Raw genomic sequence first — 16,710 nt, forward strand, 5'->3', positions numbered from 1 at the left:
GAAGGTTGAGACAGAAATAGATGGAGAAAGATGAAAGTGGGAAGTGAAGAGTGAAACAGAGAAAGAAAAGTGAGAGAAGCAACAAAGGCAGAAATTAAATGAGGGTTAAGTACTACAAAATGAGAGTAATTTTGAATAATCAAACTGAGAGAGGGAAGAATAAAAAGATAGAGAAAAAGAGAGGAGGGATGGAGACAGTTGGTAGATATGAAAGCTAACAGGCCATCCAACCATGCACACACACATGGCGTGCATTAATTTTAGTAACTGGGTTTATGCCAGACCCAGACATTTTACCTAACTCTATACTTAAAAATCAATACACACCTTAGTCCTGAACCTAAGGTACCTCTTATGGGAACAAAGCTTTGGACCCCCTAAGGAACATTGGGTCCTCAAAATGCAAGTATCTGATGAAAAAATTGGTCGCACAAGGTTAGAAATGCTAAAACACACAAACTTGTGTAATATCCTTGGGAGAATTGTACTTTCAATTTCCAGAGACCTAATTTAATTAGAACTGCCCTGTTCTTGTCTCCTCTACCACCGTTTACATTTGTCTCTGTCTCTTTTTTCTCTTCCTCTTTGCTTCTGTTCACTTGAAGGACTGACACGCATCCACTGGATCTCTCTTTGTTTCCCATCGTTGCCTCTTTCAATTTAGAAAAGCTTGTTTAATATAATACAGTAAATATTAAAATGATTACAAACCCTAGTTTATTTCTTCACTGTCACAGTTTTTTCATGGCCTAGACTATAATTAGATGGAAAAACACTGATAGCATTTTGTACAACAGTCGTGAAAAGAGTTCTGCATCTCACTTGGAAAGCATAACAGGTCAGAGAAGTTGCTGGATGGTGCAGTGCAAAAGACTTATTCATTCATTTATGCATACATTTCAATTTGATCCCAGTTATAAAATGGTGCAGTTAAGCTGTCAAGGGAAACTCATCAGACTGTATTGAGTGAATCCTTCTTTGTGAACAAGCACATGGAGTCAATGGATAACTGATTGCATCAAGCTTATTTACTCAACTTAATTTTGTATCGTTTATATAAAAAATGTTTTATAATGTTAACATTTTATTGTGACAAAAAAGTAAGAACAGAATTCAAGGGGAAAATACTTTTTCACATTATTGTCATTGATGTAAAATTTTTAAAAAATGACAGGCACAGACAAAACCACAAAAACATTGATTTTGTTTCCACCAGCTTGAATAAAAAGTACTAATATGATTGCATGTGTTTTGCTGTTTGATCAGGCTGTTCATTTGCCTCCTGTGGTCTCTCTTAAATAGTCTTGTTGTATTCCTTTTCTCCCCTTTAAAATCTTGCTTTCTGCTTCTGAAAAATGGTAATTTTAGTTTGTTCTCTGTGATAAATCTTAGTTTTCCATCTCTTCTCTCTTTTCCCCAGGCCCTCATTTTGTTTTGTCACTGCTTCCCTTTCTTGTAAAATGTCATTATTTTAATTTAGTAATGTTATTTATTTATTTTGGTATCTGAATAATTAAAGTTGAAAAATAGGAGGTCTAAAAATGTCTAGCGATAATCCAGAGTTAGGAGTCGGGTAATTTGCTCTTCTCTTCTTTTAGACTGCACCACACCTCTATCTGCTCTGATACTGCTGCTTTAGTGGTCCATGAAGAACCAGTTGTCAGACTGAGCATTTCCCAAATGTCATTATGTAACTAAGTATGAAGGAGTTTGTTTTAGATTTGGTTCAGGAGAGAAAAATCAAATCAGTCAATCATGGTAAAATTGGGAGCTTTGACTATCCTTCTGTTTCTCATTTTCTTTGAAGGTTTTTCTCTGCAGCCCTGGAGAAATCTTAGACTTCCTACATTACTTTATCTTAAAGCAGATAATTCAGACTTTTTCACACTTCCTCAACAAGGAAGTTTTAAACAAATAATAATTGTAGCTTCTGAATCTTTGAATTTGAATAACCCTTGGTTTGGTGCAGTATGTTTGGCTACTGGTGAGTTTTATGCTGAAAACTAGATTAAATATGGTGGCATAGTAGATGTGTAAACAAGTACTTACATTACCCTTTTGATTTTTTTTAAGTGTTCAAAAGGTTAGTAGAAAATTGAAACAATGAAAACAAACATTTTTAAATGAATCATCTCAAATCTAAACAGGAAATAAATTCTGTAGAATTCCATCTTACTTGTAATCTTGTGATTTGACAGTTTATTTAGTTTGGGGAATTAAGTTTTTTTTTTTTTTTAAATAAATAGTTGTTGAACAAATTTGTTTCAAAGTCTTGTTTTAAAGCTATCTTGCAATGTCAACATTGAGTTAAGTCAACGTACCATCATGCAAACTTCTGTAAATGGAAACAGAAAAAAATTTGCCTTTTGCAATAAAGACATTAAGTTACAATTAACATGCTGGAGGTAAGCAAGCAGGGGAATCCTGGTAAATGTTTATGAATAATGATAGCACTTTTTGAATATATGATATGTTAGAACTGTAAAAGATAAACACAGAAAGATGCTTAGAGTGTAGAAAAAGCTTGAGATGTGAGAAAAAGAAATAAAGGAATAGATGAAAGAAGGTGTAAACTTTACGCCTCTTAATTAGTTGGGTATGTGTATCAGCATGGTTTCATTAACAGATATTTGATTTTTCAGTTTCTTTTTCTGCACTTACTAACCTTTTTCTACACAACCAATCAGAAGACGGAAATTAAGAAGCCACTTAGCAAAACTGCTCTGCTAAAAGATATGAAAATGCACTCAAACACAGGCATCTTTAAGACACAAAGATAAACAAGTGTCCTAATTAAGAATTAATTACATAGTAAAGCCTCAGAGAGAGGTGAAACTCTTTGGAGAAATGAAGGAGGATGAAGATAGAGGATGAAGATGAGACAAGGGCAAACGGAGTAGCAACAGGACGGGTGGGAATTTAAAAAAAGAGGAGTGGGCGTGAGGTTAGGGAATACGCAGGCAGAAGGGAAGAGAGAAAAGTCCTTAAAGCTGAAAAAAAAAACAACTAATGAGAAACTGGAAGAATACTGAAATGCTGGAGTTCCACAAAGCCATACAATTACTATCAGGCACAAGCAAGACAATAAAAAGATTTAACAGATATTGTTAGTTTTTATGTTCTTCTAGCATGAGCAACAAAATAACAAATCTGTATGAATTAGTGTATGTATAATTAATAGTTATAACAAATTTGTGGAACAAAGAAACAAGAAGGGACCATTAGGGTTGTCATAGTGAAAATGTGTAACGATTACCTTTTATTTTTTGAATCAAGTCAGTTGTTCCAGAAATAATCAATTCAACAATGTTATAAAAAAACAAATATTAGTAATGACACCAGGAGGGAGTATAAAGCAAACTGTTGGACTAAAGACAACATAGAAAATACATTTTAGATCCTAATATTCCCACTGGCTAAGATACAAGTTTGTCTCTTATGGTTTCTTTCATTTCCATTAGTTATACAAGACATATGAGCTCAGTGTAAATGAGCCTAAATCAACAGAAAAACGTCCACTTAAAGAAATAAAAGAAAACATCTAAGCACATTTTGAGTGAACATTTACTGTGGTGTTGTCCTCGGTGATAAAAGCTTCCGATGCTCAAACATTAATTTTTGTTCTTCTCTACCCTGTTTTCATACATTATGGCCGGCAAGATTGAGTGTGATTTGCAATGACAAACAACAAATGTCGAATGTACAGCACAATTAATTATTGCCATTTTAAGAATGATAAATTTATGTGGGATTCTAACAGGAAAATGTAACACAAATATTAATTATTATTATAAATTAAACTTAATTGAACAGAAAAGTCTCTTTTTTACTTTCAAAAAGGATGGAGTGAGTCAAAACATGAAAACAAACATATATTTGACCCCAAGCATGTCAGATGCTACCAAGGCAAGCTTGAAATCCACATTAAACACTTCCAATTTTTGGTGTATTTTAGTGTAGGTAGAAAATTATGCAGTGTTTAGGAAAAGTCTAAAATGAACAAATGCATAAATGTGATGTGGTCAAATCTTGAAAGTGTTGACGTTGTGACAAGACTTTGTTGCTATTCTATGATTAAAAGTGTTTTTTGGGAGAACTGATGCTGTTTGTGTCAATGTGTGTATCTAACAATTTGTGTACCTCCTCCTATTACATGTCAGAATGAAACAGTATTGTTTTTCCACACAGATTTCTATTCAATTTGAATGATCTTTTTTTACTCTGGAAAGTTTAAACTATTTATCTATCTGAGATAAATAAAATACTACAAAACGAGTCCCTTGGTTTCAGTGAGTTTATTTATGTCATCTACAGGAGTTTATTTTTGTTTATAAAATCTAATATTTTTTCATCTTTTGCCATGTAGTTGCTTCACTCACTGACTGTGGCACCCAATTCTTGAAAAAATTATATAATACAAGTAACACCGCTCTGAATAGACTGCAGTATCTTAATATTTTGATGGTGAGTTTAGAAGGAGATTGCAACTAAAATTGCTTCAGGATTCATTTTGAGAGCAGAAATCATTAGCTAATCTTAACCAAGTTGAGATTAGCAATCAGTTTATTATATCCAGTCTGTTAATGTCTGTGTTTCTTTCTCTCTTTGGCTCCACTCTCACCTCCCCGTTCAGCTCTCCCTAACAACTCTCCCTCCTAACCCCTCATCTTGAGATGAAACCAATTTTTTAGGCCCCACAGGAGACAAATTACTCCTAATAATCCCTCGTTTCTTGGAGAGGGATTCTTTCGTCCCAGCTCAGCCGAGAGACCAGAGCCTTAATGGATATATGGAATTAGGGGGAAAATGTTGGAGATGGATCAGTGATGACAGACAGTATTCTGATTTTCATTTTTGCTTCCAAAAAAATAAATAAATAAATACAGAGAGCCATTCTGTACCTACACATCAGCCCTGTTGATGAGCTGACTCTTGACATGCGAGCTGGTAGTTGATGGCTAATGTAGATTTTGAATCATATAAACAGTTGAAGCAGAAATAATGTTTCAAAGCCAGCATACAAAGCCCCTGATGCAATTATGTGTGACGCACAGCTTTCAGGTACTTTAAACAGCTGTGAGCAAGATTTCATATTTTACTGTAGTTGTATTTCAGATGCTTCCCAAATTGTGATCCTCTGATGTGAAATTGGCTAAACTGAAATATGTAAAACTGCTTGAAAGCTTCCACATCTAACTCACTTTGAAGTTACACCTCTAGCTCTTAATTCTATTCCTTTACTCTTCCTTCTCTCAAAGACCTGGGAAAAAATTAAGCTTTCATCTTGGCGACCTATCACAATGACCCCTCTCAGTGACAGACACCTTAAACAACCAACCAATAATCAACACCTGGTCAGGCAGTTCTAGTAAACAAATCAGGAAGCCCAAATGGCTTGTAATAACAGCCATTTTGATGCTTTTACCAAAGGGGAAAGGCAAAAAATAGATGAAGGGAGAGAAAGTAAAATTGCATGTGTAGATATGTGTATACAAAGATAAGTGAGGCTGTTCTTGCGTTCTTGCTGAAGATGAAACAGTCTTTCAGTATAGTAAGTCTGAAGAAAGTCTGTATGGAAGTCAGTTTTCATCAGTATTGTCTTAAACCTCTCTTTGCATGATTGGTATTTTGTCTTCTAGTGAATGCATCAAATTACTCATCTAGAAGAAATTGGGTGAATTGGTATGTCGGAAACATCAGAAAAAAAGTTGCCTTTCAAGTTTTTCTTTGGTCAGTATTATATAATAGCTTTAAATTAGGTGCTACCAGTTCTACTTTTATCTTGTGAGAGCCAGGCCCTCTGAGTCAAGACTTTCTATCAAAACCTTTCACTTCAATTACAGCTGCAAATAATTCAGGGTATATCTCTACATTTCAGCTCTCTGTATATGCTAGGAAAGGAATCCAAATTGCATGATGCTGCCTACACCGGGGGTGCCCAAAGTCGGTCCTCGACGGCCGGCATCCTGCATGTTTTAGTTCTTTCCCTGGTTTAACTCACCTGGATCCAATGATGGCTCATTAGAAGGCCTAAGAATAACACTGACATGCTAAAGAGGTTGTTGGTACCACCAGGGAGAGAACTAAACCGTGCAGGATGCCGGCCCTCGAGGACCGACTTTGGGCACTCCTGGCCTACACCATAATTCTGAGGGTACTCTTGCACCACAAATGTTGGTTAAAAAGCAACATTTTGGTCCATTTCACCAGCAGACCTTATGTCCCATATTTGTTATGCTCATTTACATGGCTTGTTGCAATCTTTAAAAGTGACTTGTAGGATGTTTCTTTCAATGTGGTGTCTATATGCCACTCCGTAGACATCTGATTTATGAGGTGTATAACTAACAGTTGCCCTACTAAGGTGACCTGTCCTACCTAAACCATCTCAAGAGTTACCATGAACCTGTTTTCCGATTAATGCTTTTCTTATCTGACCTCTAAATTTGCAAGGAAAGCCTGTTATTAGGTCTGAAATACTGAAAACCAACATTAATTCTATCTTTAGTTTAATGAAAGAAATATGGTATAAGCACCTTTGGGTTAGATACCATTGTGAGCTGCATTAGGATTCATATTATACTATGTTTATAGGGGATCAATTCTCCACAAAAAGTTAAAAGCTTGGGATACCATTTTAGAACCTGACCATGCTTTTATTTTCCCTGTTGTGACGGATATTTTTTTTCCCCACAAATGTTCTGTAACAAAACCTTTAAGGCATTCAGAAAGCATATATCCAGAGTTTAACTTCTTAATCTCAGAGGGTTTTAGAAGTAATTTCCACCTGAAAAATACATACCAGACTAAATCAAGAATAGCTCCCCAGTTATCAGATCAAACTGAAAACTTGTGGTGTCTGTGTAAAGGAAAAATATCAAAGAATGTTTTTCTAATGTCAGCACTATCGTAGTTGTAATCCTGCCTGGTGTAGTTGTCATGTCAGGGTTAAATTATGGACTCTTCACTAATTTAGTGACTTCTGATGGGAATTATTTGGACTGGATTTTATACAACAGATGGAAGGAGTAGATTTAGTACAAATGTATAATGCCCCTTTCATATATTTGGAATATTTAACTTCATCTTCAGAACTCTGCAACAATTTGTTATTTCCCATTTCCTAATGTGTGCTTGTGGTTTTAACATGACTTATGTCAATATTTTATGTTAGATCTCCTGATCATCAACAGGAAGTTGTATCTGAGACTGAAATATCCATTACCATTTTTTATGTGTTGTTCTGTAGTATTATTATCAGTCAGTACCTTGCCTGAAGCAGAAAGATGTCTCAACATAGGAGAACAGTGAGAAAAGTTAAAAAACTAAAAAAAATAAATATAAGAACTTCAGCTGGGTGCTAGTCAAACATGTAGCTAACCTTTTCCATTAGAGTCATTTTAATTCAAGTCTGTAATTATATAGGTGATAAGTAACAGTCTATGCCAAACTTGTTGCAAAATGAAACCAAAAACGTTAAGCTGCTTTGCGAAGCTAGTTGTGTTAAAAAGCACACAAAATCGGTCATAGCAATATTTTATTGCAAGATGTGACTTAGCAGCTTGTTGCTAACTGAAATAAAGTGTAGAAACATTCATCCAATAATGTGAAGTTGAAGTAGGATGTATGATAGTGTTTGTTTGCTGTTTCAGAAAAGGAAAGGACCTTTCAGTCTATGTTTGTAATGAATCCTAGTGGTTTAACCGTTAACAATCCAATGATACAAATTTAGCTATCCACAGAAAGCTGTCATTGATTGTTACATACAAGTATATATTCTATCTTTGCATTTGGAGCTTTGGCATGATTTCACATTAAATTGTATTTCTGTTTTGAGTTTTATTTGTAATTCCATCATTATATTGATGAAAAAATATTACATGTAAATCCTGTAGTGTTGCAGTTTGGAATAATGGTTTCCTATAGTTGCTAAAAAGAGGAGGCTTAATGAATTCCCTTAAGCAAAATTGGGTTTTGTCACTGAGACTTTGCTGTTAGAAGGAGGGCTATCAGGTCAGATTAGTTTGACCTTAGTAGTAATGGAAGTAGGTGCACTTTGAAACAGCATCCCTGATTGGATTTTTGGCCAGTGGTCTCTAGTTTTTGATTTGAGTTTGTGAATTTGTGATGTAAATGAGTTAGCTTTACACATTAGGAAATGTTACAAATGTTTCAAACAATAACATGTTTTGTAATGTTTATTTTGGTGCTCAACTTAGATTTCTTTTTATAAGTGTGTTTATGGGTGCAGAAAATCACACAGATGAAATAAAATTTTACTAAATATGGTATGTTTTCATTAAGTTTTCACCTTCTAGGCTTCTAATTGTACACAATATCCCACAAGAAAACAAAAAAACAGCTTTCTAGTTAAGATTTGCACACAAAGCATAGGAATATTTCCCTGAAATTCTTACACATGGAGTAAGGCTCTGGATTGATTTATTTAGAATGACAAGTGTAAAACGGCAGACAATTTTGACTGAAAATGGGACTCTGTCTGCTATCAAAGTGCATTATTATGTGCTTTTATGGCTCTACCTTTTATTATTAAAACTTTGGTCGGCTGAAAAAACTTGTGTGTGAGAATCTAGAAGGTTTGAATCCAGCATAGGATAAACAAAGTGAACTTTAATCTTAGGCTAACCTGAATGAATGGGAAGGACTGGGGTGTCACCACAAAGGTTAGGAGGAGGAGCAAAGAGGAGATGAAAAATGGAATCCATTCAGGCATGAGAAATATGTGCAGCTGTAATCGCAGATCTGTATCTGCTCTCATCTGGGAGCAAATCTCTTACCTCTGCCAGTGGCACAATGCCCTGGATGTCGGAATTGCTAATGTAGAGGTGGGAAACTTGTTCTGTTTGCTTCAAAGCCGTCTGTGCGTTAGCGGAGTATTCCACAGTCCAGCGCAAAGTCTGGGTTGGCTTCAGATTAATCACGTTGTCAACCTCAAAGTCCAGCTGCATTACTTCATACGAGTGACTGTCCAATCTATAAAGACAGAGAGAGGATATCAGTTATTCGACATGTTTATTGAAGACTCATAGTGACTTTGCCCGGGAGAATGGTTTGCATTCTGACTGCTAATGTGCAGCATGTAGAGTTGTGGCCAAGCTTGGATGCTTTATAAACTGCTAATGCAATACATTCGTTCATGGATTGTATTCTTTTCCAGATATTTGAAAATAACGGTTTTGTATTCCAACACAGAAGGAATTTGCTGGGAACCAAAGAATTGTTTAAAGTGTATCCACAACTTCTTTAGGACCGCTGTTATATTCTATGTCTTTGACGGTTCTTTCACACCAGATTAAGACAACCTTTGGTCTCCAAGACCTCCACAACTTGTTCAAAACCTTCTTCAGTCTGAAAGTAAACATGATGGGGCTACTTCTTATAAATGGGTTTATCCTGGCCATCGTAAAAAATTGCTACCACAAGGGGTATCAAACCTGCCAAGGATTGTATAGATCTGACAACAGCCATGCAATAATCAGTGGAAATACAGCTATATATCTGTTAGAGTTATACTGATCTCCATCATCAATTTTTGACTTGCTAAGAAGTAATGACTATCAATATTTCATTGTTGGATCAATAGCAAGAGAAGATTTAAATGAGAGGAGAGGTTTCTGTACAGTGCTGCACATCACTGCCACCCTGGGAAGTAATTATATAGTTCTGCAACACAATGTGAGAACATCCTGGCAGGTGCAGTCAGAAGTATTGATGCAAATTAAATCTAAAATGAGATGTTAGGATTTAAAAAAAATAACTTTAATAAACCCCCACAACAATCCTATGAAAGTTTTGTGTCAGGGATGTCTCAACATGCAAGTTTGAGTAATTGGTGAACATACTGGATGGTTTTTGATGTCACTATAAGCTTGTCTTTTGTTTGCATTGAAGAATCATCTGTTCACCATGCTAAGTTTGTGATGTATGAGGTTGAAAAAGAGTCAGTGAGTTGAATTCATGAATTTCATTTATTATACCAAAATACTGCTGGTCCATTCTGACATGCTACCTTCAAGAGCTAACATTCAAAATGGCATCCCACAAAAGATTCCCATTCCCTTTGTCTCTCTGAGCTACGCCCCAAAGAGGGCGTTACCTAGTGTGTCATCCTTTACCCGAGCTCTCATTTGAATTTCCTAACATGATTTCCTTTAGGTTAGCTTAGCAACTAGCTAAAAGAGATAGAAGAAAAACACAGAATTATTTATTCTCAACAGCATTTAAGTGGCTCTGTGTTTTTAGTATTAAAAGCAGAATCTGCCACTGCCAGTCTGTGAGTGGTTCACTGTCTCTGCTGCTGCTGATTGGACTGATGTTCCAGCCCTGTAAACCAGTCAGCTCTGCCGTCTGCTCACCTGGCTGATCATCTGCAGCTGCTTAAATATCGAAACACACTTACATTCTAGGAGACTGTGATTCTATTTGAGCAGCTTACCCTTGTGTCTTTTGTTTTCGGGGCTTAAATGTATGTATGTTTTGGAGACTGCGCTTGATTAGTCACCAATTTAATTTGTCTTGGACCAACACATTGTGTAATGGCCCAGCTACTTCAATTGTGTACTTGGAGGCAGGTCAGGTCTGGTTCTTTTCTCTGTTAGCTCTGCCACTTCAACTATTTAGATTACATTGATTATCGCCAGTAATCTCAGAGGTGCTACCTCACATGTATTTATGTTTGGTAGGTTAATGTCTTTTTTGTTTTATTCTGAATGAGGAAAGATTTGGGTAGTTTTAAGTGCCTCAAGTTAGCAGAGTTTTATTTAAATAATTTATTGATTTAGAAACATCCATGGGGCCACAGCTCCTCCTTTAGTTTGATGTCGCCTGACAAGACTCTGGTTTTACTTTTCCTTGTTCAATATTATCTTAAAACACTCATTAAACCTGTTAGGTCTGGTTAACCATACCATCTATTTTCTTATAGTACCCTCGTGATGTCTTTCTGAGCTTGATTGTAACACGTAATATGGTCTCAGTTACTATTTAGTGAACAAAATTATTTCCTAAAATGAAGTTAATTTTGTTGAGAGATTCTAGTTTCTTTTTTAGAACTCATTACGTAGCAAAAGGTTTGAGATGTCAAGAACATTATTAGATCTTGGGTTCAAAGAGGGAGAAATCCAGACACAAAGGTTGGATTTTTGTCTGGGTTTCATTACCCTAACCTATTACAACTGAAGAGAAATGTCTTTGTAAAATGAGCTTATTCTTAGACTCCAAAGCATTTTTACACAGCTAACGCATAATCTGAAATGTAACTGTAGAAGACTAAGCTGAGATTAAGTCTTTAAAATTTAAGTTAGCAATGAATTGATTCACACGAGTAAAGTTGATGTTTACATTTCTGAAGAAAAAAAAAATCAAACTGTGCACGTGTAAGAATCCCCAACCCTAATTCTTAATACTCCCACTGTTTCCTGAAACTGAAAAGTTACATTCAAGAAATTAGTAGTTTGTTATGGGAATAACTGGGCACTTCCTAGAAGTTACCGTGTACTTTTCAAAACCAATCAGGTACTTTGGTGTGAATTAAAAGGTTACATTATGGAACCTAGCAACTCTTTAGACTGTAGATTTTTGTTGTCTGGTTTGTCTTTCTGCTCACCAGATATCTTAATTTCTTCAATCTTTTGTGTAAAGTATAATAAAAATATGTATTTGATTAATTAGTACTATGTAGATACTCAAGCTTTCTATGCTCCTTCTGCAAATCTGTTGACAGATTCAGAAGGAATTTATGAATGACTGAAAGGACTGAAGTGCTCATTACAAGATCACTGAGCAGAATAAAATTGTGTGTCAATGGCACTTTCAGCATGAATTCTACTAACTGCTTTCTGAAATGTAACAATTAGGTGCAGAAAAAAAGGTATGCAGTTCACACTAAGTGCAACACAAGAGATATAAAGACAAAGGTTTTCAAAGGTTCAGGTTTTATGATTGTAAGAAGAGACATAATTCAGATACATTTCAGAAAAACAGAAATTATTGTTTTGTCAATTCCCTCAAGGAATCTTCTGTTACATTCTCACACAATCACCCCCACACACATACTCCAGAGACAGTGAATTCTGGATAAAAGGTAAAGGTTTTAGTGTTTAACCTGTTCCAAGACATATGCATTATGTATATATTAAGGTCATGGCAAAAGAAGTCACAGAGGGTTTGCAGTAAATGGTGTCTGTGTGAGAATCAAGGCATTTGTCTGAAGAGATGGGTGGATGATAAGTGAAAGAAGTAGATCGAGGAGAAAAAACTGATGGAGCGTCAGTTTGCCTTGACCTCTTTTACTTCACCGTCATGCTTGATTCTCAATCATTTGTCTTCACCTAACCTCATGTCCAGTCTTCCATCATATCCTACCATCACATATTGCTGTTGTTTACAAGTTGGAGAGACAAATGCTACATTTTGGAATATATGCTTTCTTTTTCCTGTTCAATTACCTTCAAGAAAGAAAGAAAGAAAAAGAGAACTCCATCTATCCAATGTTGTTTAGTAGATTGGAATAATGTTTGTGTTAAAATGGCCATACTATAAAATAATTGATCTAAATCATTTAGACAAAACTTGATGGTGAAGTCAGCAAAATAAATGGCCAAGAAAACTTTCTTTTTGTAAATTTGGTAAACATCTTTTCACTCAAACTTATTACTTTTTAGTTTATCTGACATTTTTGTTGCACATCTGTTCATCTTTATTTATTTATTGGTGTCCCTTGAACTCATTTTCCTTTCTTTTCTTTGTTTGTTTCCTAATTGCAAAGGACACATTAGCACCAGCCCAGTTTAAAATTTTCATAGGACAAAAACTCAAAACCTGGATAAGCCTTGACATATACACACTGAGACACAATGCTCTGTCACTCTCACTCTCACTCTCTGTTTCTGTCTTTCTCACTCTCATAGATACATGCACACAGGCGATACACAAGCAACACACTTCTCCCGTTTCTCCGCCTTGTGCACAAGTCGATAGCACACATGTGCTCAGACCTATCCAAAAAATTGTTGAGTGTGTTTCGGGCAGTGTAATCACTGGAGCAGAAAAAGAAATGTGTCTGCAGTGACAGGTTCATTCAGGTGTTAGCTCCGTCACAAGCACTAGGATCTGAAACAATATTACACTGTCCTCTAGTGCATACACATACGAAGACATTCCCACACATAAACACACACAAGCGGTACTCTCCAGAACTCAGAACTGACCAAATAAAAAACATTGTAGAAGTCCAAGAAGCTTTTCACAACTTTTCAGCTTGTTTTTCTTCAGACAAAGCTAATCCTAATGGCTAGTAAACACTAGTCTTTGTGTAATTATTCTATAAAATTTATTTCACTTAGTGAATTGAGTTACTGAAATTATACTAAATGAACTTTTAAATAGCATTCTAATTTACTGATTACAATTGTATCCTTACATCTTTTAGTAGATAAACATCTTACCCGACTTGGTTAAGCAAAGTAGTTAAAGAGGCACACTCTGAATTGTTTGGCTTTAATACATGGAACCAGAAAAATGTGTTTTTAAATAAAAAATTACTAAATTTGAACAGCTGACATAGAATAGTGATTTAAGTTGTAGAAAAAATGCCAAATAAGTTATTTAAATTTTTTTTGCAAATGTTTGCAAAAGTGGCAGGAAAATTGCTGTTATTTCAGTTGCCCTCTAATATCTGTGCACTTTAAGGTGGGATGGAAAATGACCGGTGAATTTTAGCAAATTACAGAAGAGACAAAAAATTCAACAAAATTACAACATAAAACACTAAAGAAACTCAACATTTTTAAAGTAGCCAAGCATCTTGAAAATAAACTTTTTCTGCCATGAGAAAAGCTTTTCTAGCCCCTTTTAAAATGGAAACAAAGTAGCATCTATGAATAATGATGTGCTGCCTGGAACCACAGACCGTGATTCTCTGTTGCTGTAAACTGTATTTTGTGCATCAGGGCGTCACTCTTTGGGATATTACTATTGACTTCTACTAGTAGCCCTTTTGCTTTCAATATTTGACATATTTCCCAATTTCTGACTAGGAAGGGAAGAAAAAGTGCTTTCAGCAACAATTCAAATCACAACTAAAAAGAATAACTTGTGAAACTACTTATATGTATGTACTTTGTGCCCTTGGCCAACAAAAACAAATGTTTTTGAACATAGATGTCTTATTTGACTCACTATAACAATTTATTTCAGCTTAATATGATGCTTAGATATCTACAGGAATTGCTGATTCCAAATGTAGTTTCATAACAGCATAAAACTGGAATAAGCAAAATAAATCAGAAAAAATGCTACAATAATTTATTGCATCTATTGTTAAATTAATTTCAAAGACGTAATGAGAGTCAAGCATTTCTACAATGCAAATTCAAAAAGTTTGAATACAGTTTAAAAAAATGTCCCTGTCTATTTGTCACTTGATAGCTGACCATAAAATAAGGAGGACAGGCAGATCTCTATCTTTTTGATATTAAATTGCTCCAGGAACTGCTTGGGGAAGCTGGGATGGCTTAGCCTATAAACCCAGATAAACGGAGACACTTCTGGCAGCAGCGAGTGATTTCTGAGATGTGACGGTTGGACTCACTTTGGTGTCTAACTTGTTTGGTACTTATGGGACTCTTGAAGCTGATTAGAAGAAATTATTGACCCTCTTCACCCCTATTTTCTGTTTAGCCATCAATTAAACAACTTAGTACCCAGTCTGGACCAGTGCAGATAAAATTATGAATGCAGTCACAGAAAGATCACCTCTTGTTCTGAAAGGTGGGTTGAGATATTTTGCAGTTTTTAAATATTTCAGGAAATGTATAGTAGTGTGTGCGGGTGTGTCTTTAAATGTATTTGTCATATGTGGCATGCGAGTAAGAAAGGACTTGGCTCAAATACCCACGGGGGGAAGCACAAGGACACACACAGATCCTGCAACACCTCCAGTGGACTAAGCGCCAAGGACCCGTCCATCTTTCTGTCACAACTGTAACTATAATACACACCAACCTGCACTGGATCAAAACACAGCAGTTTGTATCAAACTGCTTCATTTCACCGTGAGTTAGAGCTGGCTCATGTGTTTATTCTTAGAAATAGAAATATTAGGGATATTTATTAAGAGACTGAAGTAGAAAGTAAAAGTTTCCAGAATAAGTTTTGGTGGTATCTGCCACTTGGTGTGATTTAGTGGTGTGGCCACTTTATTAAAGGTTAACACTTAAGGTTAAGTCCAAAACTGCTCATACTCGTTGCAGATTTAGATTTACTAACACATTTCTTGTAGCTGGAAGTAATTTTATGCTTTGAATAGAACCAGCCTGTATCCTGACTGGAATCTCTTTCACTTTTTAAATGTTCTAATAAAATATAAAACGGTTTATGTGTAAATGGCAAAATTTGTACCCAATTTAAATTTTGGAAATTGTTTTTAGACCACCTTTTATTCACCTTTAAGTGGGCAAATTAAAAAAAAAATATTTTTTTTTTGTAAATGATATATTTTGAGAAACCAAAGGGGCATTGAAATAATATTTTCACAGCTTTAACAGAAGCATCAATAAAGTGATACCCACTTCATTGCTGTGACAGGTACCACTTCATAAAGACAATGCAAAACTTCAATAGTTACAGAAAAGTAATCAATTTATCTAAAGTGTTTTCCTTAAGGAGGCTCCACTTATGGCTTTTCTGTAATTAAAACCCGACTGCTGACCCCTCGCTGGTTTCTCTCCCTGAAGACAGGCAGGTGGTGAGGTAAAAAAAAAACAACAAAAAAAACATCTCCCACAAAGAGGCAAAAGCCACATATACAATCCATAAACATACTCGGAGTCCCTCACACCATGTAGTGAGTGCTCGGAGGACAGGGGTGTCTTATCAAAGAGTACCATAGGAAAGTGGTGGTCTCAGGGGAAATTCAAAGGACAATGGAGAACAAACATACACACACACACACATGAGCCAAAAGATATTCACTGCTGGCAAGAAAAAGAGAAAACATCCCCTGGGAGAAAACTAGGTGTAGCAAAAGGGGGGGATGGAAATGGGAGAAGAACAAGAAAACAACACAGAGGAACAATTCTCCACACTTTGCTCAGAGGAAGTTGTCACTTACAGCATTTCCCCCTCAGCATCTTCACAGCCGGTGGCTCACTGCATGTTTGTGTGTATGCTTCTGTGTATTTGTCAGAGAAAAATAAACTCCTGAGATTCTTAAGACAGACAGATAACTTTTGTGTGTTCTGGACTCAGAGCTGCAACACATTAACACAGAAGCTCCCTGGATTTGGCACCTCACTGACCCCAAAGCCAAGTGTGTAAATATGCACACCATGTTTTGAGGTTTTGTGATTTTCTTCTCTCCCATCACACACATGAGAAGGTAAGCACTTATCAAAAAAAACTCAGGTTATCAAAGACAAATTCTGAGCATTTTTTGCTACTACAATAAGATTATCAGCTTCTAGTTATATAAAATGAATCATTGTGAGCAATATAAAACCCAAGGAACTATTAAGTTATGTAATTCATGAACAGATTATCCTTAATTCTTTTAATTAGTTTGAATAAACTCTTGTATCTTTCAAGACTTAAACAGATGCTCTACTATACTTTCATTGTTTGAAAAACAAAAGACAGCAAAATCAGATGTTATAATTGCAAAGTATGAGTAGTTGTTTAAAGATAGAGTGG

The 16,710-nt window shown here is 35.6% G+C and overlaps 1 protein-coding gene across 2 annotated transcripts in view; it reads right to left on the reverse strand.

Annotated features, from left to right (window-relative positions):
• Positions 1 to 16,710, reverse strand: part of LOC114154939 (transmembrane protein 132C) — a 266,375-nt gene that overhangs the window by 50,688 nt on the left and 198,977 nt on the right. For both annotated transcript variants that reach the window (XM_028034466.1, XM_028034465.1), the window contains one exon: positions 8,799 to 8,994. In XM_028034466.1, coding sequence (XP_027890267.1) covers positions 8,799 to 8,994 — 196 coding nt within the window. The remainder of the gene's footprint in view (positions 1 to 8,798; positions 8,995 to 16,710) is intronic.

This window comes from Xiphophorus couchianus, chromosome 12, assembly GCF_001444195.1.
Source record: "Xiphophorus couchianus chromosome 12, X_couchianus-1.0, whole genome shotgun sequence".
Lineage (NCBI taxonomy): Eukaryota > Metazoa > Chordata > Actinopteri > Cyprinodontiformes > Poeciliidae > Xiphophorus > Xiphophorus couchianus.